The 25,850-nt window shown below is 43.0% G+C and overlaps 1 protein-coding gene across 2 annotated transcripts in view; it reads right to left on the bottom strand.

Annotated features, from left to right (window-relative positions):
* The window catches only part of LOC117439802 (neurexin-3b), a 298,311-nt gene that overhangs the window by 111,147 nt on the left and 161,314 nt on the right, over positions 1-25,850 (bottom strand). Inside the window, exon 1 of one of the 2 annotated variants that reach the window (XM_034075887.2) lies at positions 21,701-22,915. The exons of the other annotated variant lie outside the window; for it this stretch is intronic. Within the exon in view, the coding sequence (XP_033931778.1) occupies positions 21,701-21,938 (238 nt within the window). The 5' untranslated portion in view covers positions 21,939-22,915. Of the gene's footprint in view, positions 1-21,700; positions 22,916-25,850 lie in introns of those variants that run through there. 2 annotated transcript variants of the gene reach the window in all.

The raw sequence follows: 25,850 nt of genomic DNA on the forward strand, positions 1-25,850 counted from the left end.
CGAGGAGCTATGATAAAGCATCTGCATGGGAGCCTGGGAGTATGAAGTGAGCTTGTGTGAAAGTGCATGCAGCGGGATGGAACATGCTGATCAGCAGCCAAGGTGAATCTGCCTGAGGTGAGGTTGAGAGGGCCCATCGGAGCTTGGAGGGCAGCGGGATGGAACATGCTGGCCTCTCAGTGTCTTAGTGTTGGCCTAATTAAAGACTAAGCCAAAAAGCTCTCTGTGTTGCTGTCGCTCCAGTTTTTTTGTTTGTGGATGTGCTGAAACAGAACGTTTGTTTGAAAACCTTTTCTATGTTCCTCAATAGCCTATAGCAAATTGTCCCGTTCTCGTATGTTCCCAATTTATATGTCTGTAAAAACCCCATCATGCCAGATAAGAGAGTAATTAAATTGTAATGTGAATTTGTTTTCTAGAACGCATCAAATTGAATAAAGACATATCATGCCCTGGGAGACGGGACAAGAATGAGTTGGCATAACTAAATGTTTTGGAGGAAATCAAGTTCCTTTTTGAGCTTTATTTATAGTAAATTGTCATATTTCCAAGGAATGTGCATTCCATTAGAAAATCGAACAAGACTTGCATAGTTGAAGCTTCAGCATGTACAATACCTTTTTCAAATATACTTCGTCCAATACATATATATATACACAACGTCTCAGTTCTAGAAGTTTCTTGATCATAAACTCTTATCAATTGACCACAGTTGGGGACCCTACACTTAAAACAGATCAACTCTGCTCTGTGTATGTGTTCATGGGCTTACCTTTTGCTGGTGTGCATATTTCAACAAGTGAGGTGTATACCTTGAAGCTGCCAAGAGTATCTTTCTTTCCTTTTTTCTACCCTCTCTCTTTTTCCTCTTCATTCAATCTCTCGTACATATACCTCAACCCCACGCATGCCAGGCGGCCCGAGTTGCTGCCTTTGAAGATGTACTTAGCCGAACTGACGAGAAATTTAAAGCGAGCGACGGCAGCTTTCAACAGCTCATGAAAGGCAAAATAAATCTGCCAATCTGTGTGAGTCAAATGGATGGGGGAATTGTTGCAGTGGCATGGGTAGCAGGGACGGAGACTATAGGCAACATCTCTGTACAAAGCTTACTTCAATCCCTCAGCACAGGCTCGCACACGTCTCGGCTCATATGGCACGCATGAAAATTAGCAAAAGCACTGGAAAGACAAAGAAAGTCTCAGCTCGCAGAACCCCTGAGCTACATTTGACAAAACAGGAACCAAAAATGCATCATTTAAATACACTTGGGCATGTCTTTAGTCAACAGGTTTGTTTCTCTCCTTGCCCAGGGACAATACATTGACAAAAAGAAATTGAGAAATGTATTCCACTACCCTGTGGATTCAAGCTCATTATAACATATTAGTGCTCCTGCCATATGGAGACCTACCTATAGGTGCACAATCCATTTCTGATAAAAAAAATGTAGCTGCTTGGCAACCGGCATACTCTAAATATGTTGCAGTAGAATGCAAGGTGACAGGGCCCATTGTATAGTCTAGACATGAGCTCTTGTTTCATCAAAGGGAAGACATCAATCCGCGGGCTGAGCCAATAGGGCAACAGGTGCCACAGTCACACAGAGATCAGGATCTGACTTCATTTTACCGCAGTGTTGCATATGAATACTGATGGAGATGTGTTTGACTGTGCCATGTGGGAGGCATAAAAAGCAGCAAAGGCTATGCAAGAAGAACAATACATTTACTTTCATACTGAAGCTTTATTTATGTAAATACACATGTACCTGTATTGCTTTGTTTATAGATGACCGAGGCAGAAGAGTAATAGTTGTAATGGTGTAATGGGCAAAAGGTTCCATGTTCCATGTTCCATATTACGTACAGTGGAAAGGCTAACCTTGAGGAAACACAGCAGGTTGCTGGAGTAGAATAATAACACATAGAATGTGATCTGCAACCTAACCGTTTCTTCAAAATACAGAAGAAGAACTATACTGCAGGCTTTTCAAGTCTATCATGTGTCCCCGCTGGAACCCAGAGCACCTTGTACCAACACAGTAAGATAAGAAACATGAATCCCCTCTTCTTGAAAATATCACTCTACAGCTTTACCGCCTGCATTCTTGTTCGCATTTCAAAATGGCCTCTTATCAAAGCCTTTTCTTATCTTGAGCACAAACTGGCTACCCCCTATTCTATTGGCGCACTTGACCCTAAGCTCCATCAAGGAGGTGGTAGAGCTCCTGTGAGAGGTCTGACGCTGGATATGATAGATTGAATGGCATAAAAGCAGTCTGAGGTGATTGCAAGATTATGATAGGATGTTCAAGGTTAGGCCAAGTGGTCAGGCCAGTGGTGTAGAGGGTAAACAAGGAGGTCACCAAGGCAGGAAGGAATACCCAACTGGGAAGGGACCAGTCTGTGATAGGGTGTTCAAGGTTCGGCACTTTGGTCAGCAATTTATAGGGCAGGCAAAGGCCGTCACTTATGCAGCCATGGCAGGAATACCCACGCCACGTGGAAGGGGACCATTTGTTCTACTTTTGTTTGATTTGTAATTGAATTGGTTTATTTTTGGTTGTGGAAGTAAGAGCATGATATGAAAAAAGCAGGCAACTGAAGCTCTGAGCAGCTTTGGGAATATACTGACTGCTGCCATATACCATTTAAACTCACTTCAAAACACCCATGCAACACATGGATTGCGTTTTCTGCTCGAAAAAAACCAGCATGTGACAAAAACTGAATTGTAAATTAAAGCATTGTCAACAAAGTATGCAGGGATGAAAGAAAGGACTGGAAGGTATCTTCTGCCATAACGGAGCATGTATACATCTAATCAACAAGCAATCCTGACATCACAGATTGAAAGAAAGTGAAAACATCAAAGCTCTCTCTGGGAGAACATTTTTCTCCGTCAAATTCCACATTACCTTGATCAATTTAAACTTTTATTTTGTTCTGTCAAGAGTACCACAAGCACCCTGCCAGCAAGTACAATGGAAGTTATTCACGCTGATGGCAATTCTATCGAGGCAAGAGGCATTCACTATTTACGAAAAAAAGGGAAATGTGGTTGAGAAAGAAAAAGAAAAAAGGCTTGACTGGTCTAGTGCCTGGCTGTGCATGGGTATACAGGAGCAGTTGCAGGTAGGTGCACGTTTGCACGCTGCAAGTATACATTTCATCCGGAGCATCTCATTCTTATTCAGTTGGCTGTGGGTTCTTAGAAAATAGCCTCGGGCACATATTTACAATACAGTGTGCTGATTGCTTCACTAATGGTTGGTGCGGAGTGCTCTATTGTGGCGAGATGAAGTGGCCGGTGAGGCGAGATACGGGTTCCAGCATATGGTAACTAAGGGTGGCAGGAGTGAGAGGGGTAGTGTTTGGAAATAAACTGTTAATGTGCTTGGCCGACAGGGGGAAAAACCCCTGAGAAATTGGAATATATGAAGCCTCACATCCCATTACCCATCGCAATATTCGCTCACACAAATGTTCCCCGCACAGGCCTCCTATGACTAACTGCCCTGCTCATTCCAGCCAGCTGCGTTTGGATGCTTAAATGGATGAAAAAGCACTACTTCTCATAACTAGTCATTTGCACGGACATAACTGCTTTGTAAAAAAACCCCAGTTGAATGCTAAAGATTCTAATTTTCTCCCATCAACATTGCGGTTGTTCGAGTGTCTTCTAATAAAAGATTTAGACAGTTATCTAAGCTTGAACAACCAAGCAAGATAGGAAACACAAACAACCCGCAAAGAAAACTCTTCTCTCCCTTAATATTGGTTTGTTCTTTTAGCATCTTTGCACAGAATGTATTGGTAGTCAGGCTTCAGTGCAAATGAGGGACGCATCAGTGCTTCCAAATATCTCTCTTCGTCTCTCAGACAAGCTGATTATGCTATCAGATGACAGTAAAGTAAGCATTTCTGGTTTCTAGGGGGGAGGGAAAGGTTGAGAGAGTCAGCAGCAGGAGCCATAGTGAGTGTCTGGCTGTAGCCCTGTGTAGCACTAAGGGGCTAAGAGGGCCTTTCTCATTATATGCTATCAGCGCTATCAAGTTTGCCTGCAAGGTATTTCACTTATCAGCGAGGAAGCCCAACAGGCTCCGCAGCTCCTTTATCACCAAACACTTTAATTGGATCTTTTAGCGCTAATCTGCTGCCCCCAAAACACTGCTTGGGTTTTGATTAAACAAACGCCATATTAGATTTCACTTAGGGCTCCTTGAAATGCCACATTTAGCTCATCTTCCAACATGGCGCCACAGGGGGGTGATGCAACCCCAAGCCCAACAATTGATTTGATTTTGTTCAATGTTTGCAAACCGAATAGATAAATCATTTGAATCCATGTGAGGCCTGTGTTAATAGGTTAAAACAAAATGTATTTTTACTGTGCTCCCAAAGGATGAATCAATGTGTCACCGCCCTTACGCAGCGTGGCCTAATTCGGACGCCACATCTACTAGAGACCTCACACAGCCCAATCCCCTCATCTTGACAGTCCTTGGCTTCGATTAATACCAGGATTATTCAGCCAGAACGCGTCAACACCATTCATATTTCTCTCAGACAGGGATAAATGGATCATTCTCACGCTGCCAATAAATCAATAAAGCATTACGCTGATGCAAAATGCGTTCCCATGAGAAAGGTGGCTTGCCAACAATGCTGTCTTGCTGCGCTTATTTGCCTTTTTCAACCTTCTTTATCAGCAGGAAAAGAAGCGTCTGACGGGATAGGACAGAACAAAGACATGAAAGTAGGAGAGACGCTTGACGTTTCAAGGCTTTGTTCTGTCTGGATGATGGAATATTTCATCTCAACTAAAGTTTGAAATCATCTGTTATACTCAGATAAGCAAAGCATTGTAGGGACCAATTCAAATCCTGAGTGGTTGATCGAATACTGAACAGTGAGCGAAGCCTCGTCGGACCTTGAGGAAAAAGCTCTCTATGCTGATCCGCCACCATTACCCAGGATACATCAAAACAAGGAACAAGGAAGGACCCACTAATGCACCCTTGGGTGCGGCAATGAACCTGTGCTGAGCACGAGTGTTGACAGTTTATCAACTTCTGCAAGCCTCAGAGAGCTATCTTCAACTCCTGGCCAATGAGAGTTTGACTATTTCCTCACTTACAACCACTTACAGCAGTCACATTGAATCAATGCCTGTGGATAGTTTGATTGGGCCAAGCTTCCCTGCCTCCCAAAGCAAAGCTGGTCTCTTATTTCCAGAGCACACTTTCTCTTTTGCCTTGCCTTCTACTTCTACTCCTAACTGCCTAAGGGTGCTTTTTACTTGTAATACACGATTTTAATTCTCTTTGATGATAGGCATCTAACACAGAATCCTTAACCTAATCTCTCTCTTACACTACCTCCTTCTTTTCTCTTTGCTGTGGCATTGAGGCACTCTTTATTACGCAACACATGATGAGGGGCTAGTTGTGTCTTTCTATGTGAGCATTTCTATGTATGTTAATGTTTATGGGAGCGGAAGAGTACGCGTATGACCCTGAAGCCACAAAAGCCATTATTTGGCAATTCACCTGAGATCAGGAGTGCGCTGGCGGTGGCTGGAAGTCATGGTTTTGGTCGCATAACTCCCTATCCAGCTTTTATTACTGCTCATTGTCAATGCAAATGAGCACGGCTAAAGCTATCAATACCACCTGAGCAGCGCCCGAAGCGACAGCAGGCGCCAACACATTCCTGCAAGCCCTTGATAAAACAATTATGTAAAGTATGAAAAAGAATAATTCCGTTAATGATGAATTACCCTCTTTCTTTGGAGCACTTTTTCGACTCTGTATGAAAGTGTACACATAGGCCTACTGCAGATTAAGGTTTTTGCACCATTTTGAGAGCATTGGTATTCTGTTGGAACTGGCTTTCTGGATGTCTGCAGCCACTCCAGGCATAAGGAGGCGCGAGAGAAAGAGAAAGGGAGAAGAGTCAAATGCATTACAGTTGCGATTGACAAAAGTGAAAATTACTGAGATAGGAACTTTAAAAAATGTATTCGGATATCACAAACGTACAGGTAGGAAGAGACGGAGAATGATACCACAACACTGGCGGAAGGGATTTCTAGGAGTTGCAGAGGAGTAGAAATAACAGGAAAAACAAGGTTGACAGATGAAGTACCGAATAATCGTTGTCAAGACTTTTATACACTTTTTCTCCAGTTTCTCCAATTCCCTCCAGTAGGCTCTGATTCCCCCTCCAGCTGCAACAGGCCACTATCTCCTACCTTTGTGTGTGTTGGACTGGCTCTCTGCCCAGCCAATTATAACCTTGTGCTAGAGCCATCTCCTCGTCCCTGACCTTTACCGCCCATCTCCCAGCAGACCGCCCTCCACTCCAACACTATGTCTGAATGTCTGTCCCACTATCGCTCTTCGCCGGTCCACGAAAAAGAATTGAGGAGGGAGCTCGTTTCCTTTTTCATTTTGATAGGAAAGCATTCTTCTTTGCCTTCTCTTTTCCTGAATCTTTCTATATGTAAATTATCTGTTGCATCTACGCACACTTACTCATACATACTTTGGCTACAGTCAACCACATTCTTTGCTGTGATCAAAGCAACAAAACAACTGGATTGGATAATTTTTGAAGGTGAATTTCTATCAAGAGGGAAGACCGAATCCTAAAATATTAATACAACTAGATCTGCCTATTACATCCTGATGGCATACCTCAGCAGGGCTCCACAATCCAATCAAACGGCAGATAATGAAAGCAAGGAAGCAATTTAAAACCTTCAGGGTCTTTCGAAAGCAAAAAGGCAGTGACTCAAGCAGATCAGCCAGTATTATGGCAGATAATCCATACACCTTGCACTTCTTTTTTCCCCATCCATTCTCGTCTTTCTGTCTCTTTTGCTGTATACATTTTTCTGCCTCGGTTCAACCACTGTGCCTCTCTCACTGCAGGGCAGGATAATTAAAGTTCTTTGATGCTCTACCTCCCCAACTACTTCACAGGGACGGAGTTAATGGAAGCCACAGGCTTCTACCAGACCTTAGACTTTAAATTGAATGTCTCCACTCCATTTGAGAGCTGAAGCAAGATAAAAGGGCAAAGTGATAGGCTCTTTTGCTTCCTGTTCATAGAGCTCCAACCAGACAACTTGCGACACTTGAATGGCCAGTGCTCTGCGTCGTATTCGTAGGAAATTAAAATCAGTTGAATGCCAATGACATGGGTGATTGTCCACACTTGCTCACATTGACGTGTGGACACTGGTACACGGAAGAGCACTGAGAGTGAAAAGGCTCCTTTGAGATTTCCGTCTGATGATTTTGGCAGGAAACCTTTCCTCCTTCTGTCTGGCTCATATCTCATCCAAACATTTCGGAAGATGCAACACTGCCAACAGGAAAACAAAAAAACCCAGAGAAATGGGGATGTCCTGGTGGCTTTAAGAATGGTGCACTTTGCGAGTCCTCCACAGAGCCAAACACGTTGTTGTGTTTTGTAAGTTCCTATTTAGCTGTCTCCCTTCTCCATGTGTCCTTATCAAAAGCCGAAGAGGGTAAAAGCTACAAACGGTTGGAAGTCACATTGCTCTCTACTACCGTTTACGCTCAATTCTCAGGGGGAACTCGGCAACAATGATGCGGAAGTATCTTCCTGGTGCAAAAACGACATCATATTGCACAACTCTAGGTTGGTTGTGACAGTTGGAAACCAAGGGGGGTTGGCTGGGTAATGGCTTTGATGTATCCTTCAGCTTGAGGTGAAATCACGTACAGTACTTCCCCACACATATATACTCATGAAATTATCCACCCACTCACTTTAGCTGTGTGTAGCATCAAAGTGGCAGGCTGCTTGGTACCGTCTCCTCATAGCTGATTAGTAAAGCATGCTTCTATAAGTGTGGGAAGTGTCCAGTGTATAACATGTAAACAAACTGTATAATGTGCTATCTCTCTTTCCTATCTATTTTTATTTGCCTGTGATGTTGTGGTTTCCAATTAATCCTCTGCAAGATCAGATTAAATAAGTGCCCTCTTGCCCTGGCTGTCAGTGCATACAGGCTTGTTCTGCTGAAAAATACGCACTCCACAATCGACCTCACCACAGAGATATGGGTTAAGACCTCCACTTTGCTTTACTCAGGTTCATTGTATTGTCTCAATTATACTGAAAACACAAAGGTCTTACTTTCTCCTTATGCATGTTGCGTGTGTTCAACATGTCCTGTGTGCCAGGGGAGGGGTGCATATGGATATGTCGGTTTGCGTAAAAGTTTTCCTTTCCCCCATACTGCCTGAGTACATGTGTGGATGTGTATGTGGAGAGGCTTTGAAGTGGATCCAAGCTGGGGTGCATTCCGCATGCCAGGAAGATTGCTCCTGGCTATGCCACAGCTAGGAAGCACAGTGAAAACAAACACACATACAGTAACACATGGACACACACAGTTGGAGTCAGTGTGAGACAAAGGAGCGATAGTATTCCATTAGAGATGAGAGCGGGCTGCAAAGCTCCATACCTGCCAACTCCTATCTAGTCTGTAGTATCCAATAAACCAGAGCTAACCAGACTCGCAGGAAACACACATGTTTTATTTTATTTAGCTGGCATATACAAATCTACCTGGGTTGACCAAATATATCATACACCTGGACTGACATTATAGGCCTGTTTCATTATCTGCAGAAATAGCAAATCAGATGTTTCCGATTCGTGAGAAGCTACTACAAGAAAGAATATTGATTGTGATTCATAAGGTTTCGAAAGGTGTTTAGAGAACAAGAGTCCTACCACAAGAAGGCCTAACAATATATGCACACACACTGGTCAATACCATTATACCAGGGTCATAATATTGAGCCACCAAAGGTCTGAACTTTTACAAAGCCCATTAGACAACAGTCTTAACCCCTCAATAAGAACCCACCCACTCACTGAATCATCGATGCGCTAATCTCCCGATTGGCAGAGCAGCCTCCTCACTTCATCAACTACCGCCATAAGGATCAATACAGCACTTCTGTATTGATCCTGCATCCTGTGGTCAATGCCAACTCCTATAATCACCTTTGTTCGCTTGTCAATGATGTCTGTTCCACTGCTAAAGGTTAGATAAGATGCTGTTATTCACGCTTTAAACTCGTACACAAACACACAAACAGAAGCATTTGACATTTGAAAACGGCAACTGTCTTGCCTGGACTGGCTCTGATATGTGCACTATGGTATTGCAGCGGGGTGAATATCCGCTTCTCTTTCCTCTCCTCTAGTAGAGCCCGATAAGTCCTTCTCCGGCTTGGCCAGATAGACAGAACGGGGGCTGAGTTTTTTTTCTCTCTGCTGTGTGTCCTAGATGTCTGCACACAGTGGCAGCACTGCGTTCATTCGCTCAGACGCTGTCACGAATACGGCTCAACGCAGCCCGAGCCTGCAACTTGGCATGAGGGCAAAAAGGAGCGAGGGAGGGAAGGAGGAAGGAGGGCTAGATAGAGAGAAAAGCTGAGATAAGAGAGAGAATTAGACAAGAGATAAAAGGAGGGAAAACAACACGATGAATAGACAAGGGATGGAGATACAAAAACAAAAGAGGGGCTATTTATGAAAATGAATGGCTTGGGATGTTGGTTTGTGGAATTAACGGTGACAAATCGTGCGTGGGCGTCGGTGTTAAATTCCATTCAGGCGACACATGGCCGCATGCCTATGGATCCTGGGAGAGTGACACTATCAGGATAAACCTTTCTCTCACTGCTGCATTCAGAGATGTAATCTGTACCGTATACAGCACTGCTGATTCTAAGGCCAGGTGCTTTTACTGTACTTCAATGGAGGAATTATAAATTAAATGAACTGCTCCCTTTTCTTGAATTACAGATTACACAATGCAGTAATATCCCTTGCTCGCTAGGTGGGGATTATTAGTGACATTTAGGTTGCTAGGTCGCAGACAGCCAGGCAGCTATAGACATCTATATCTACATTTGGAATCATAACATCTCAAATAATGGTCTGCAGAATGTACATGTTGTTGTGGTTGGATTATCATGAATTCTATATATTCATAAAATCCTCAATTGCAGGCAACCAGACTATCAGTTTGATAGAAAATTATATATTGAAGAATTGTACCTGCTTTATGTGTCAACTGTGTTATTATAGTAAGATCCCTGTTTTAAGATTGCCTTTGGTTTCAATTGAATGACCAATATACCATAAGCGGTTAAAGTACAGGTGTTACAACATCTAAGGCTGGGCAATAATTGATATAAATATCATGATATTAGACTAGGGCTGCTCGATTATGGCAAAAATCATAATCTCGATTATTTTGGTCAATAATTCATATCACGATTATTAAAAACGATTATCCATTTACTTTGAAAACATCAATTTATTGCAGACAAAAAATGTGAACAGTATGTTTTTAACAGTTGATTACCCTGAACTTTAAGTATAATTCAACTGAAAAACCATTACAAAAAATTGTAATAAAAAAAGAAAAAGAAGTAATAATAAAAAAAGTATCGTTTTATTTCGATTACGTTGATTTTGTAATCGTTGCAAGCAATAATCGTAATTGCGATTAAAATACGATTAATTGAGAAGCCCTATATTAGACTAGATATTTTCTTAAACTTTGAAAATCTTCGTCAGCACTGTTAAGGGCAGGCAGAGGTAAGAGCAGAATAAGGATCAAATGTGGTTGTAGAGGACAGACATAGGAAGGGAAAAAATCAATTGGCGGGAGAGAGAAGGGGGGAGGGGGTTTCCATGTGCGTGTGATAGTATCATCAAGTTCACAGCATCGAGTGCAGAGTTGAGTGATTTTATGTGAGTGATGGACAAGAGAGGTGGAAGGTGGGAGAGGGAGTGAGTCATATTGTGCCGCGGATACAGCAGGATGGACCTTACAAAATATGTTTTTTTCTTGGCTGCACACTTCAAACTGCATCTCGTAAGTAGATTACATACATATATTTGCACTTCACAGGAAAAGGTATCGAAAACACACATGGAATGCAACAATCTCTGCAATCCAAAACAGCAGATATAGAGTCAGCATCTTCTGATAAAGCTTTGCAGATAATAGCTTGGCATGGTATCATTGCGGTGATTAATCCTTCGGCCCTGCTGTTGAGCACTTGATAAATCAATTGAAGGAAACGCCCACACATGCACAGATGCAGGCATGCATGGAGTAATGAGCAGCTAATCAATCTTACCCAGGCTGGGCGGCTGCAGTATCATGCTGCAAGCAAAGCTGAATTACTCCTGGCACTCTTCTTTCTGACAAATATGGGACATATATTGTTTACGTCTACAGTGCTCTGGGGGGCTTTTGGGATCCATATGAATTATCCATAACCACTAAGTGCCCCGTAAAAAAAGACGAATCACATGTTACGGCTTGCTTCAAAGCCTTAACAAGTCTTGACCAGTTACATAAGAGGAAGAAGAAGACGGTTTTTTTTACACCATTCGAAGCGACTTGTATACACTTCCTGTCTTCGGGAGAAATGTGGGATTAACTTTCTTGCCCAAGGATCTTCTTCTATCTTCTCATGTACATTTTACACAAATAAAAATACATATTGCTTACTCTGAAAGTCAATTGCACATTGCTAATAATTCGTAGATGGGAGCATAGTTAGAGAAAAGCAGCCTGTTCAAAGAAAGGCACTTCTCTGGACGAAAGCAGGCATACATACGGTCATGCCCCCCTGTCCTGGCTGATGAACCTGTGACCGACCGTGGCCCAGTACTGGCCTTCAGAGTGCAAACTCATCCTGAGGGAGTGCTAATGCTGTGCAGTGTGGAGTGCAGTGTTATTGGAAGTGCGCTTGGGTGGCAAATATTTATAGCATGTGTCAAGGCATGTGTCCTCTCTGGAGATGTCAGTGTTACACATTTATTTGCAAATTTTAAGCTAATTTATAAAAGGTTAGATAATTAATTGAATGTCAGCAACTGGTGTTTTAAATCAGCCAGCGTCCTGATTAAATTGGGGTGACATGCCACAAGGGTCCCCATTTGTCCTCAAAACAGGTGTGTGCACACACACACACACACACACACACACACACACACACACACACACACACACACACACACACACACACACACACACACACACACACACACACACACACACACACACACACACACACACACACACACACACACACACACACACACACACACACACACACACACACACACACACACACACACACACACACACACACACACACACACACACACACACACACACCTTTGCCTCTTTTTATTCTTTAACCTTTAAGATGTGATCTGGTGGAGTGGCAGCACCACTGGAACCCCACAGAAGAATCAGCAGAGGCATGTATTCCAATGTCAAGGTGTTCTTTCCGTTTGCAAAAACTATTAAGCGATTCTTAAGGATGAGTTTCCACTGCAGTTAAAACCTTAGTAATTCTGAGTAACTCTGTCTCGATGACCATTCATCTTATGCTTTCCACCACAGTTATGTAGCACACATTCTAAAACAGGAAAAACAGCATCTTTTGAATATATTTTGCGTACTGTTTTTTGCTATTCTACACGTGTTTGCCATTCCTCAGACACACGCCAGTCCTCCAACACGTTTTTCTCACCCGGTGCATGACGCCTTCATTGACCGGTCAATACATTCTCCCTACAGGTGTTCCTTCATGGACTTTCTCAAAATAAGTTTCACGCTGGCTCGGCTTGCCTGCTGGTCTGTCTGTCTTTTCTGTGTCCACATTAGCGGCGCTAGCAAGATGATATCATGTTTCCGGCTGGCCAGCGAGCCTCTTAGCCAACCGTGGCTGTCTGTTTGCTAAGGGACTGCAGAAAGTCCCAATGCAATATCCACTCAGAGCGTCTTGGCAAGCCCATTAGCTACTTTAGCCTGGTCTAGAGTGGGTTGAGGAGGATATCCCAACCTTTCTTTCTTTGTCTACATCTCTCTTTCCCTCACATGTCTGCTCCCTCCATCTTTTTCACACTTTATCTGCCACCTCTCTGCTATCTCTCTTCCTATCCACATAGCCCTCTATCCATCTCTTAATTATTCACTCTTTACATCCCCCTTGCTTCGCTCTCCCATTGCAATTGTCTCTCTCCTTTCTCCTGTTACAAACCACAGTCAAAGAGAAATACTGCATTGGAAACCTGCAGAGCAAGAGAGATATTTATCCAGACCTTGCAGGCGAGATGGAGGGGATTACAAATATTATATTTGCTTGGCTGTAAACATATTTACCAGAGGATGAATTATCCATTGGTTGTGTATGTGTCAGCAAAAACATGTTTGTCTAGACCAGTGGTTCCCAACCTGGGGGGCGCCCCCCCCCCCCAAGATAGCAGGGGGGGCGCCAGGCCTCAGATGATTTGAGGCCAAATATCATATTTAGACTTTTTTTTTTTTTTTTTTTACATATAATTGTAACGCAATACATGATTGTCACTAAAAGCCTCGTCTCTAAATTACAATAAAATATAAAAAGAATTGATTAATTAATTTGAATAAAAATTCAAGTTAGTAGCTATTAAAGGCATAAAAAGACAGAACTGTATAATTCTTTCTGTAATAGAAATGTTTCTTCTGCCCGTAAAGTGTATAAGTGCATTTTTAAAACATAGTCATTGTCCATGCCAGTTTCAGTTGGATTATTTGTCACAGTTGCTCCGATCAGATCGGTCTCCTCCATTTTGTAGATTACTTACGACTTTTGAATCAACATAAACACATCGGCAAAATCCGGCTTACTTTGAGCACGTGTTTTAAACAGTTTAATCCCTTTGTGAATTGTTTCCACTTGCGCCGTCCTTTAATTTCTTCATAGAGTGGAAATCCAAATGAATTAATCCTGAGTCCAATAACCATCAAAGTCACTCCAATAGTGCTCCTTAATTACGCTTTCATCCTCCTTTAACAAAATACTTCACATTCATCCAGTTTGTGACAGTAGTTGTAGCATTTTTGAGACTTTGAAACTGTAATTACCCCCCCCCCCCTGTGTGTGTGTGTGTGGGGGGGGGGGGGGCAACTTCCAACAGGAGTAATTTGGGGGGGGTCTTGGGAAAAATGGTTGGGAACCACTGGTCGAGATGCTCGGCCGCAGCTAGGGAGTGCTGCGCAATAACAAAAATCACCTTTGACTGCAGATCCGCTGCATCTCTGACTACTTTTAAATCCAGACTAAAGACTTTTCTTGTTGTCGCTGCTTTTAATTGAACTATTTACATCTTAAACTGCACTGTAATTTTTATTCATGTTTTTTTTCTTTTAATGTTTATTTTATTATCTTTTCTTTTCAATGACTGATTTTAAATTCCATTTTCTTAATGTCTTTCGTTTTTTGTAAAGCACTTTGAATTGCCTTGTGTTGAAAAGTGCTATATAAATAAACTTGCCTTGCCTTTGACACGGCGCCATCCAAACTCGCAAACGCTCAAAATGCTTTCATACCATCTAATGCTTTACCCACACAAGCAGGTTAATAACTACGCTTGCATTGAGATGAAATCATTCATTTAATTCAAAATAATAATTTTTTACAATGGCAAACCATGCCAATAAACTATTAAGACAGCCCATTAACCCTAAGGTGAATATCAAAATAGCTGACATTACGAAAAATTGTCCATAAAAGTGCTCCATCTTGGCGCCAATTGAGAGTCAAGAATCAATCACCGAAGTGCTCATAATGGCCATGAGACGCACCATAGATGGAGATGCTTGAGGGTGGTGGGGGGGGGGGGGGGGGGGGGGGGGGGGCGGCGCTTTACATTATGTATATAAATCATTCAGCTCGTGTCCTCAAGGTCACAGCTAAAGCATTTCTTATAAAATCCCTTAAATGAGGTGGATGATTGCCACGTGGCGAGTGGCAGATCTGATTGAATAATCGAAGCGCTTGAGAGGTTTTCTCACATCTCCGCACCTGTTGTGATGGAGCCCATAATGAGCTTGGAGTGAAGTCACTAAAAGGTGGGCAAGTGCCAGTCAGCGACCCCACCACTTAACCTTATGATGTCAACGTAGGTCGCAGCTAACACGACTCATGCCCTCCGTGGGAAATATCCTTTCTGTCACTGTCTCCATGGAGACAGACTAATTGGCTGTGGGATCAACACAAAGGTACTTGGTGAAGTAATGGTACAAAAAAGTATTGAAATATCAATTTGTTTCTTGCTCATTGTATTATTCATTTTCATGAAGGACAGGGCTATAGTGGGGGTTTGTTCAAATGAATAATCATTTGATGGATAATTATGACATGTGCTCAGCCACTTCCTGTTGGAGCCAAAGCCATAATTACGAGAGCTAGAGAGCATAATTAATAGTGACCAAGTAGGGGGGGGAAAGCGCTGGGTTGTCGGAGGATATGTTTGCGAGGACAGACTTTCCTGGTTAATTTGCAGAGTAAGCAGATTTAGGGAGAAAGAAAAGAAAATGCAGTGAAGTGATGAAAAAAAAAAAAGTTTGTCTATATGTTGTGAAAGAAATATGAGCAAAAAGTTAGGAGAGGAAGGTAGAAAGTGCTGTTAGCTGAGCAAGCATAAATGAGAGATAAAGGTCAGGGTCGGAGAGAAATGGAGGTGAGGAGGCATCGCAATGTCACTGTCACCTCATTAACGTTTTCAACTGTTCACTTTTGTTATATTTTGTTCCCTCTCTCTGCTTCCCTTCTCGTCACCTTTCCTCTCGTTCTACTTCCTCACCTCATGTCCTTGCCCCTGTGGCAGCTGGAAAACATCTCTTCAAGAGAAAAAAACGCCTTAACTTGTCAGGGAAAAAGAGGGGTAGAAAAAAAAACTAAAATAACCACATAATTAAGCCTCCAAAACAGATCTTCCTATTGATTTGCTGTCCAGAGCATAAACAGGGAGCAGCAAGATAAGTAGAAGGCGGCCGAGCGAGGAGAAACAGGATGAAGAGTAAAAGAAAGACGAGAGGGGAAATGTTTTCAGAAGAGAAACCTAGCTCGCCGTTTTCTGAGACGCGGAGAAAAACACTCCTCTATCGCTCCACCATCTTTATTCCCTCACCATTGCTCTATTTTTTTCCTTCAATTCTGCACCCATTATGAATAGCCAGAGGGCGATATCATTTAAGTCCACCAGTGTGCTGTATAATGCCGGAACACAAACCTTATCAAGGTAGACAGCGATACAAAGAGGACAATGGCTCCTGCTTCATTGGAATAATTCATGTATGAGCTACACGTGGGACAAGTTATTATGCAGGAACTGCACCTGGACCGATACATTTTACAGGAGAATGAGGGATCAAATGCATTTTTCATAACTTCAGCTGTGACAACGCCACCCGTTCCAGTATGTTGCCGTGCTATCTCAACAACCCACTGAGAAGGAAACTAATACTTTTTCCATGTGCATTTATTTCTTTGTCCTTGCTTCATTTGGATGCTCTGGGGTACTAGTGACAGATTAGAATATTTCATTGGAAACGGTTTCCACCGGTAGCCAAAATGATTTATTGTAATTACTATTACTTTTTTTTCTTTGGTTTCAAAGGGAATATGTCCAATTTAGTAGACAAATACATGGAGGAAACAAGTTGTAAATGATTCATTGAAATGTCATGTTGTTTAACATAACCGTTACAACACTAAGAACCCTACTTTAAATCCAGAAGCGCAGATTGGTAGACATTGGGTTAACACACTTTGTGGAGTTATCTAAGCTAGTTTGGTTCATGTATGTGCAGTGGCGCAAAGTGCAAAAGAGTATCAATAAACATGCTTTCAGACAGTCACATTATTGGTTACATTGCTCTGAAACTGCTGAGCCAATCACAGTGGCACATGACGACAATAGCAAATGAAGAATTGGGTAACAAATGTAAAGTGCTGAACTGGGTCAGAAACTATTTGAAATGATTTTGAAATCAAGGATTTAGGACGCTAGAGGTGCCTTAGGATAGGGGCAAGTAGGCAAGAAAGAAAGTAACTATAAAATACAAAAACAATGGCTTATTTTATTTGGAAGCCAATTGTAATCATGTATTCGTCAATAAAGAACAAGAGGTGTTTCTGTTACATATTCTCAACCAACCTACCTCTCAATCGTGCGTATTGCACTGGGCATCAACCCCACACAGAAAGAAAACTTGCATTTCAATATCAGTAAAATTGATGTTGCGACTCCTAAGAGTCTACAGCCATGCTAACAGCTCAGTAAGAGTTTACCTAGGGACCCCTTGTGCCTTGAGCTGAATGCTAATGCCAGCATTCTAGTATCCTTACAACAACTATGCCAAAACAGCCACGATTACAATGTATAATGTGTACCGTGTTCACGTTTAGCATGTTGGATTGCTAACGTGCTAATTTAATCATAAGGACAAGTATTGGACGAATTGACATGTTGACCTGATGATTGCTGTAGTTAGTTTCAGTTAATTACACTTCATGCTGACGGAGATACAAATTAATTCATGACAATCCATCCGATGGCATTTGAGATATTTCAGTCTGGGCTAGCGTGCTGTACAGCCATTCTGCTAGCATGGCTAAACTAACGGGACGGAGAATATGGCTACATCATAAATAAGTCAACATGTTTCCAGTGCACATTACTGATGGTGGAGTAGTGCTCCCATCTAGCACAAGATACCTGAAGTGAGCACATCATATATTTATAGTTACACCATAGTCTTTGAATACACTTTGATCCTCACGCTTCAATCGATTTCTTTTGGTATTCAAATGTTTTCGCTTTCTTTTCAATTATTCTTCCAGCGGGAGAAGAAGCCATTCTTCAGTTAAACTAAGCGTTGCCACTCTTCCTTCACACTCTGTCAAGGGCCAGAGGAAGAAAAAAACAGCAGACTCAAACTCCAACAATGTCAATCCTTTTATGATTTAGGAGAGCAAAGGGGGATTTGATGCAGCCAGTATTCAAATCGCAGAGCCGAAAGCTTACCTTGGACACAAATAGCACCGCATCTTTTGACTCTCTTCCTACCTCCATTTTAACCATCCCGAGACGTACAGTACAGCGAGGGTCCTTTCTATATGGAAGATGGTGTTTGCTAAAGACACTCTATTCAAGGTGAATTCGCATCGACCGGCCGCCACACACACACATACGTCAACGGCAGTCAGTCTTTTATTCTCCTTAAGTGCTTAGGGCAACGCTTCAAACCACTCTCGCAGTTGTTATTCAGTTGACTCATTCACTTTTAAACAATGTCTACTCAATTTGTAATCATGTTGTGCACCATCTGTGGATATATTCCATGCATCCTCACACATGAAGCATGCTACACATGATTCATTTCTATGTATTTGTGATATATTAAGGAAAGACTCCTCTATAAATGATTCCACGTACACAGCATGGTCATTACTGGCAATATACAGTGGAAGCAGAGATCTTTTTGTTGAACTTAAATACTGAATAATTGATGTAATAGCTCAGTTGTGCGCGTCATTACTTTACTTCAAGCTGCTACAGGGAAAATGCAACATGCTGAATATGGTTTATGTCAATTCAGTTCAAGTCGTAAACACACAACTGAAAACACACACCCCTAAGCATATGCACTGATGCCGACTGCTTTGATGAAATGGTAAAGAGAATGTGGGGCAACAGTGTGTCAAATCTCAGCAAAGAAAAAACAACCTTCAATCATTTAGAGAATTATAGAAAAAGTCAAATGAAATAAAAGTCATTAAGCGAGGTCATCTTTTTCTTTGCACCTTTCTTAGAACAACTCGTTAAGTACCACCGACCGAGAAAAGTCTTTTCTTCTATTGGGTGATAAATAATTAAATAAATATTACAGAAATAAATTGTTGTCGGATATGCAACATACGGAGGTATTCATAAATAAGGGAATTTGTTCATGAACAAATTCCCTTATTTATGAATACCTCCGTTCTGTTTTGCCCTAACAGAGAGGATCATTCCTAGGCACTGCCACAAATTAAGAGTTTACACACACAGAGAGTGTAAGTCCCCTGTGTGTGTGTGTGTGTGTGTGTGTGTGTGTGTGTGTGTGTGTGTGTGTGTGTGTGTGTGTGTGTGTGTGTGTGTGAACGTGTACATATAGTATGTCCACATGTATCAAGCCTCAATGTGTTGACGTATGTGTGCACATACTGTAGAAGCATTAGCATGTATCTGTTGTGTCTGTAGGTTTTTCTCCCAAGGTCTCCTCTGAATCTGTAATTACACACATGCCAAATAACTCAGGGTCAGTCTGTTGCTGCTGAATTGTTAATAGGACACACACACGCGCGCGCACACACACACACACACACACACACACACACACACACACACACACACACACACACACACACACACACACACACACACACACACACACACACACACACACACACACACACACACACACACACACACACACACACACACACACACACACACACACACACACACACACACACACACACACACACACACACACACACACACACACACACACACACACACACACAATAACCCATCTAATCTCCTGATTTGATCCTTACTCTTATCTCGCTATGTACTGAGTCTCTGCATTCTGAATGCAAATGTACACAAGCGTCTACCAGAGCCAATCTCCCCTAACTAGTTCACAGCAAGACAATGAGGCATGTTGCATATAGCATAGAAGCTTCTAGTGCTTTTAGTGTGTTGATCAAATAAAGTGTTGTATAAAGAACATTATAAATAAACCAACCAGTTAGTTTAAAAGGCACATTTAAAGAAAAATGTGTTCGCATTTGACCACTTTTGGTTTTAAAGTTTGCTTTCTTTTTTTTCCCGGTAAGTTACCAAAAATAAGATCTGTCACTTGTGAATGTCCGAAGCTTCTACAGTATATGTCTTTAAAATGGCGGTTGATACTAAATGAGATGAATTTAGTTCATTTATAGCATTTTTTTAAACGTTACATGTGGTAGTTTCATTTATGTGTGTTTGCCACAGATCTTATTTTCTGCTATATTCAAAGAAATGAAATGGAAAGATCCCATCGATTTTTGTCGAGGGAGTCCTTGCAATGCTTACTTCCGGGTCGGCCTACACAAATACGTCATCTCCGCACCACTCTTCGGAGAGTATATGAACGAGAATGAACCTGCATATGTCAACATGGCTTTCTGATACGCAGGAGTGTGCATCATACCTACAGCTTTTTAAATGGCTGCCACCCAGTCCCTGCCCAGACTCTGGCACTTTGTATGGTTTGCACATTCCACATTAGTAATGCAGATCCTCTTCGTCTTCGTCTTCGTCTCCCTCTCTGCCTGTCATCTGCTCCAATAGCCCCCAACGTGCTAGAAATGAGCCCTCGATATGTTAAAAGGAGTCGAGCAAAGACCGGGCTCAAATGTATTTTTCAAACGGAATAGATCCCTCCGCAGGGACCGATTGATCTGGAAGTGACACAACTGCTGCATATGCAGTATAATGCAAAAGCTCTTCAAACATGTCCAGTGTTTTTTTATATTTAAGAATGTTAACCCAGTAATGTTACAACAAGGGATGCCACTAACTCAATATAGAATAAGTCATTAAGCAACCAAATAAGGTCAGAAAATAGTGACACTGGCGTCCGAGTTTCTCTAATTCAATCTTTCGATGAAGAACATGTCAATGTTCCTCGATATAGAGTTTGCTGTCCCTTTTTTGTTATAAAGGCATTACATAAGTAGCATGTAGACTCAGTGAATCAGGTTAGTTTCACTTCAAACATATTCATTGAGTTGATATTAATAAAGAGGTCAACAAGTTGGAACTCATCCTGTATTTACTGCATGCTTCTACATGTATGAAAACTCTATTTATACCCATTCACGGAAGGACACGTAATAACAGAGGCCCAGCAGCAGATGTGAATAATACAACACACCCTATACCATGTATCCATTCTTAAGATAACAGGCACTTCATTATGCCAAGGTAACACGTGTAAAGCTGTGAAAAGCATCTCCACTGTACTGTTAGAGAAATGAAAGCTCCCTCTCCTGATGTCTGTGGACAATGGAGCAAATAGATCACATTAAGTACCCATAAAACAAAAGTCAATATTGCTACAGCATTTGACCAGCAGTGCTAATTCCCCTCCTCCTGGATGTGTACATTCAGCTGATGAGAGGAAACGTGTGTGCTGCTGTGAGAAGCGATAACGGATGCATTCAATCCTTCTTGGACATTTAAACAGCGTTGTTCAAATACATTTAAAGAAAGCAGGAGTGGACGTCTTACAGAGAACATGCATGAGGACACACAGCTTGATGAAAGTGAGGATTAGGAACCACACTTATTAAGGGACAAAGGAAACCATTGTCCCGTCCTTCACTCTCCATCAATCATTAATTACAAGAGCATTACAGTGAGTGGGATAAAGGTAATTCAGAGGCGCTGCTTGCTCCTCAGCTGATACAGTCACTGTGGGTGTGTTGGCTTGTCAGTGCCTTTCACTGACAATTAAACCTATAATCACATAAACGATAAACAGCTCCATGATGCGCAGCTGCTGTCAACTGTGGTTATGTCTTCGTGCTGTGGTGGAAGACAGAGTGAGGGCGAGGCAGAGGGACAGTGGGAGGGAGGGATGTCAGGGGAATGATAGAGAGTTGGCAACAGATGTCTCATTCGTGATGACAAATGGACAGGAGTGAGGAGGGTGAGAAAAAACAAAAAGGGGTTGGGACGGGACTCACCGTGGCTCCCTCGTAGTGAGGCCGGGGAGCGGTATATGGACACGAGTGGCTGGTGGTGCCTGGGCCCCTGAGGGTGCTCGGGTCGGGCCAGGGCAGGGGGCACAGGGGCTCCAGGTGTAGGGGACAGGAGGTGGAGGTCTGACGACGAGCTCCAGGCAGAGCCCACCACCGTGCATCCCGCTGACAGAAGCAACACCCAGAACAGCTGGCCCTCATGGGGCTTTCCTTTGGGGAGCATGGCTCACGCCCCCCCACCCTACTGGATATTTAAAAGCGAGTAAAGCCGATACACAAGGACCTCAGAAAAAGTGACCTTCCCGTAGCCAGGATGCAAACTCCATAGCAGAGAGAAATCAAGCTCCTTTGTGTTAAGGTTCCCTCCAAACGGATCGGGCTTGGACTCCACTCGTCACAAAGGTCTCCCTCTGTCCTCCGCTTGCTGGCTGGCTCTTTGAACCAGAATCCAATATGTCTTTACTTTCTGTTCTCGGCAGGATCGCCCTGTGGCTGCTCCTTTGATGACCACGCAGCTCGCCTGTGTGTGCGTGAAGTGCAAACCGTGGAGATGGTGCGCGCTGTGCCTCGGCACCTGGAATGTGTTCCTGTGCGCCCTCTTCCACCTGCAGGCGCAGAGTGAGTGACAGGACGGGGGACAACCTGCGCAGCTTCCTCCTGCCCTGGTCGCTCCGCTTTGTTCTGCTCTGCGCAGCACCGCACTGTCAAGCCTCAGATAATACACCGCCTGGGCTATGAGAGTGAGGAGGAGGGAGAGACGGAGGGAGGGAATGACGGAGAGACGGAGAGCTCCACACTCTCGGCACGGACAAACTATCAGCTGTCTGTTCCTCCCTTCTCCCTCACAGTTCAGAATCTCAACGCCGGGAGAAGATCTCCACTCGTGCTTTATCTCCGTCTTTAAGTTTGGATCCAATATTTCACAGACTTTTTTCTTCTTCTTTTCTTTTGTTCCCCCTCCCTGGAGAAGTGAAGTGGTCCGTCTTGTTAACCCAGGGAGCCCCGAGTCTGATAGCTCTTTGTATTACTCCGCAGGAGAAAGAAATAAAAGAGACAGATTTGCAGACAAATAAAGAAAGAGAAAGAAAGAAAGAAGAAATGAGAAACTGCTGGGAGGGACCGAGACGGAGGGGTGGAGGGGAGCGTGAGCGAGGAGAGGAGACAACGGAGGAGAGATAGAGAGAGAAAGAGGAGAGGATGAGAGCGGGCTCAGGTGAAACTAAGCGAAGATGATGGGACGGAGGAAGAGAGGCAGAGGAGGGGGGGGGGGAGCGGCAAGTGGGCCAGCCTATGCAAATCCTCCCTGAGCAGCGAGCAAATCAGGGAGGGAGGCAGCCACTGCAGAGGAGTGGGCTGCCTTTCGTCACAGGGAGGAAAGAGTGAGGGAATGAACAGGCAGAGAAGAAGAAGTACGGGGAGGAGAAACAAAAAGGGTGAGGGTAAAACATTGGGATGGATAATAGCAGTGCTGCAACAGCGCCGGGTGTTCCTGGAGTAACATTTTGGGAAGCAGCTCGGGGGTAACGTGGTGTCACTTTCCCTCCTCTCCCTCTAGGTGTTGATGGTTCTGAAAGCCTATTGAAGCCGAACCACTGAACTAAAAACGCGAGCAAATGCATTATTCACACGGCAACAGAAATCTCTCTCCGCTCTGATAGAAAAGACAGAAGAAAGGCTTCCGGTCCCTGTTCTGTCAATCTTTGGGAGAGCCTTGGGAGAAGTAAACACTCAGTCAAATTGCAGTTTAATCACATTGCCTCTCAACGACCTAATTCGACCCGACACCAGTGTGCAGTATTTGGATGCTGACCGTATGGATCAGCTCTGATGTATTCCAAAACGACAAGAGGAAGTCATGTACGAGGAGTTAACGCTATTGTGCTGTAAGTGAGGAAACACTTCTCAAATGTATGACTCATTGTAGGCTTTAGAAGAGCCACTGTGCAACTACAAAGCTCCAGATTTGCTCCCATTTATTATGCGTTTGTCAAGATGTCCCTTCCTATTTTTCATTTAGGACGAGTCCTTATCTCAGACACCCGGGGGCGCAATTATTGCTCCGCTTGTTGTGAGCACAGAACAGAGAGATAATGTGTCATGGGCAAATGAACGACAGAGAAGAGAGGATGTTCTGACAACCAGCAAGGCAGCAGTTCGGATCCCAGTGTACTGATGGGATCAAATACATAGCATGAGCAAAGTAAGAGTGTGGTTGCAGGTACTTATCTTTGTTCTGTCCTCATATGACTAAACACAACGCTAAGATTTAAAAAAGGGTCAGTTCACACGAAACAAATGATTGTTCCTCTCGACATGCATATCATTTAAATGTTATCTCTCAAGGTTATGGACCCAAAATAAGGGTGTGGAATTCGTTTGTGTTGAAACATTTAATATTCAACAGAAACAGTGTTCCATGTTCTCTACCGAGGCTTGAGAACCTCGGAGACAGGCCACCCCAGGGGGCTTATAACCGTTTCATGGAGGCTCAGCGAATGGAAAATATTACATCAGTTATTACATAAGTTATCCAACGATGATCACATAGAATAGTCTAAATGTGTCTGATTTTCTGAGATATACATTTTTACTGAAGTCACCCAGTTATGGATGCTTATGGAGTCAAATAACATCATGTAGGCAAGGGAAGACTCCTAGAATTAGGAAAGAGCTTTTACAAAGGCATAGATCTACAGGAGGATTAGCGCTTCCAAATATAAGACACTACTATTGGGCAGCCAATATCCACAAAGTAATTCTATGGACTAAGGAACCAACATTGAGTTGGTGTGAGCTTGAAGCCAAATCCTGTCCTAATACCTCACTCTTGGCTTTGCTTACATCTAAATTACCCAGCCGGCCAACTCAATATTTGAATAACCCGATTGTTGTTTCCACCCTAAGCATTTGGTCCCAGTTCAGAAAGGCTCATGGACTCTGTGGATCCTCTATACATAGTCCCATTCGCAACAACCATCTCTTCCTCCCCCCTTACACTGATGGGGCCTTCTCTATGTGGCAGAGAGTAGGTCTTATCAGAGTAAGGGACCTTTACATTAACAATGTTTTCGGTAGCTTTAGCCAACTCTCTGACAAATGTTGCCTTCCAAGCACTCATCTATTTAGCTACTTCCAGGTCCGAAACTGGGTTAAACTAAACAACCCTTCATTCCCCAATATCCCTCCGGATTCAATAATTGACTCAATTCTGGAATCTAACAATCGAAAAAGGTCTGATTTCAAGAATGTACAATTCCGTCTCCCACCTCACAGAAACAAACAACATTGGGAAGAGGAACTAGTCCAAGCCATAGATGATGAGGTCTGGGATGGCGCATTAGCGAGAGTGAACAATAGTACGTCCTGTGCCAGGCTCAATCTTATACAACTAAAGGTTGTCCACCGTATCTATTACACCAACTCTAAACTCTCCAAAATATATCCAAATGTTACAGACACCTGTAACAGATGCCACACGTCACCAGCAAACATGACTCATATGTTTTGGTCTTGTCCTCGCCTACAAGGATACTGGACAAGCATTTTCAATCACCTTACTGAGGCCTTGGACGTGGTATTGACACCATGTGCAGAAACTGCCATTTTTGGAGTACTACTGTACCTGGCCACCGAATGTTGAAGAGGAAAACTAAGGACAGTATAGCCTTTGCATCTCTTTTGGCACGAAGAAGAATACTCCTAGAATGTAAATCTTCTATACCACCTAATGCAGAGGTGCCCAGTACGTCGACCGGTCGACCGCGGGGGCAATGCTGGTAGATCGCGAGTCATTCATACAAAAAAAAATCCAGCTCCGTTAAAATAGACAAAACAGGTTTTGATCCCTCCTCCCTTGGCGTCCCTGCCACTTAATTCAGGAGTTTACTTGATTGACAGAAAAAGCGACCTATCGCTTTCCAGTCTGTTAACCCAGAATGCAAAGCGATACAAAATCAGTCAAGTGCCGGGAAAACTCAAATTAAGTTAAAGAGACAAACAAGAGACAAAAACAAAATGAGTGCGGGACCGAGCAAGAAGCTAAAGACATACTTCCACCCAGAATGGGAGGAAGAATATGTTGTTGTGATGTCACATTCAAAGGTTATTTGCCTTATTTGTAAAACAAGCGTCGCTC

This window comes from Pseudochaenichthys georgianus, chromosome 24, assembly GCF_902827115.2.
Source record: "Pseudochaenichthys georgianus chromosome 24, fPseGeo1.2, whole genome shotgun sequence".
NCBI classification, from domain to species: domain Eukaryota; kingdom Metazoa; phylum Chordata; class Actinopteri; order Perciformes; family Channichthyidae; genus Pseudochaenichthys; species Pseudochaenichthys georgianus.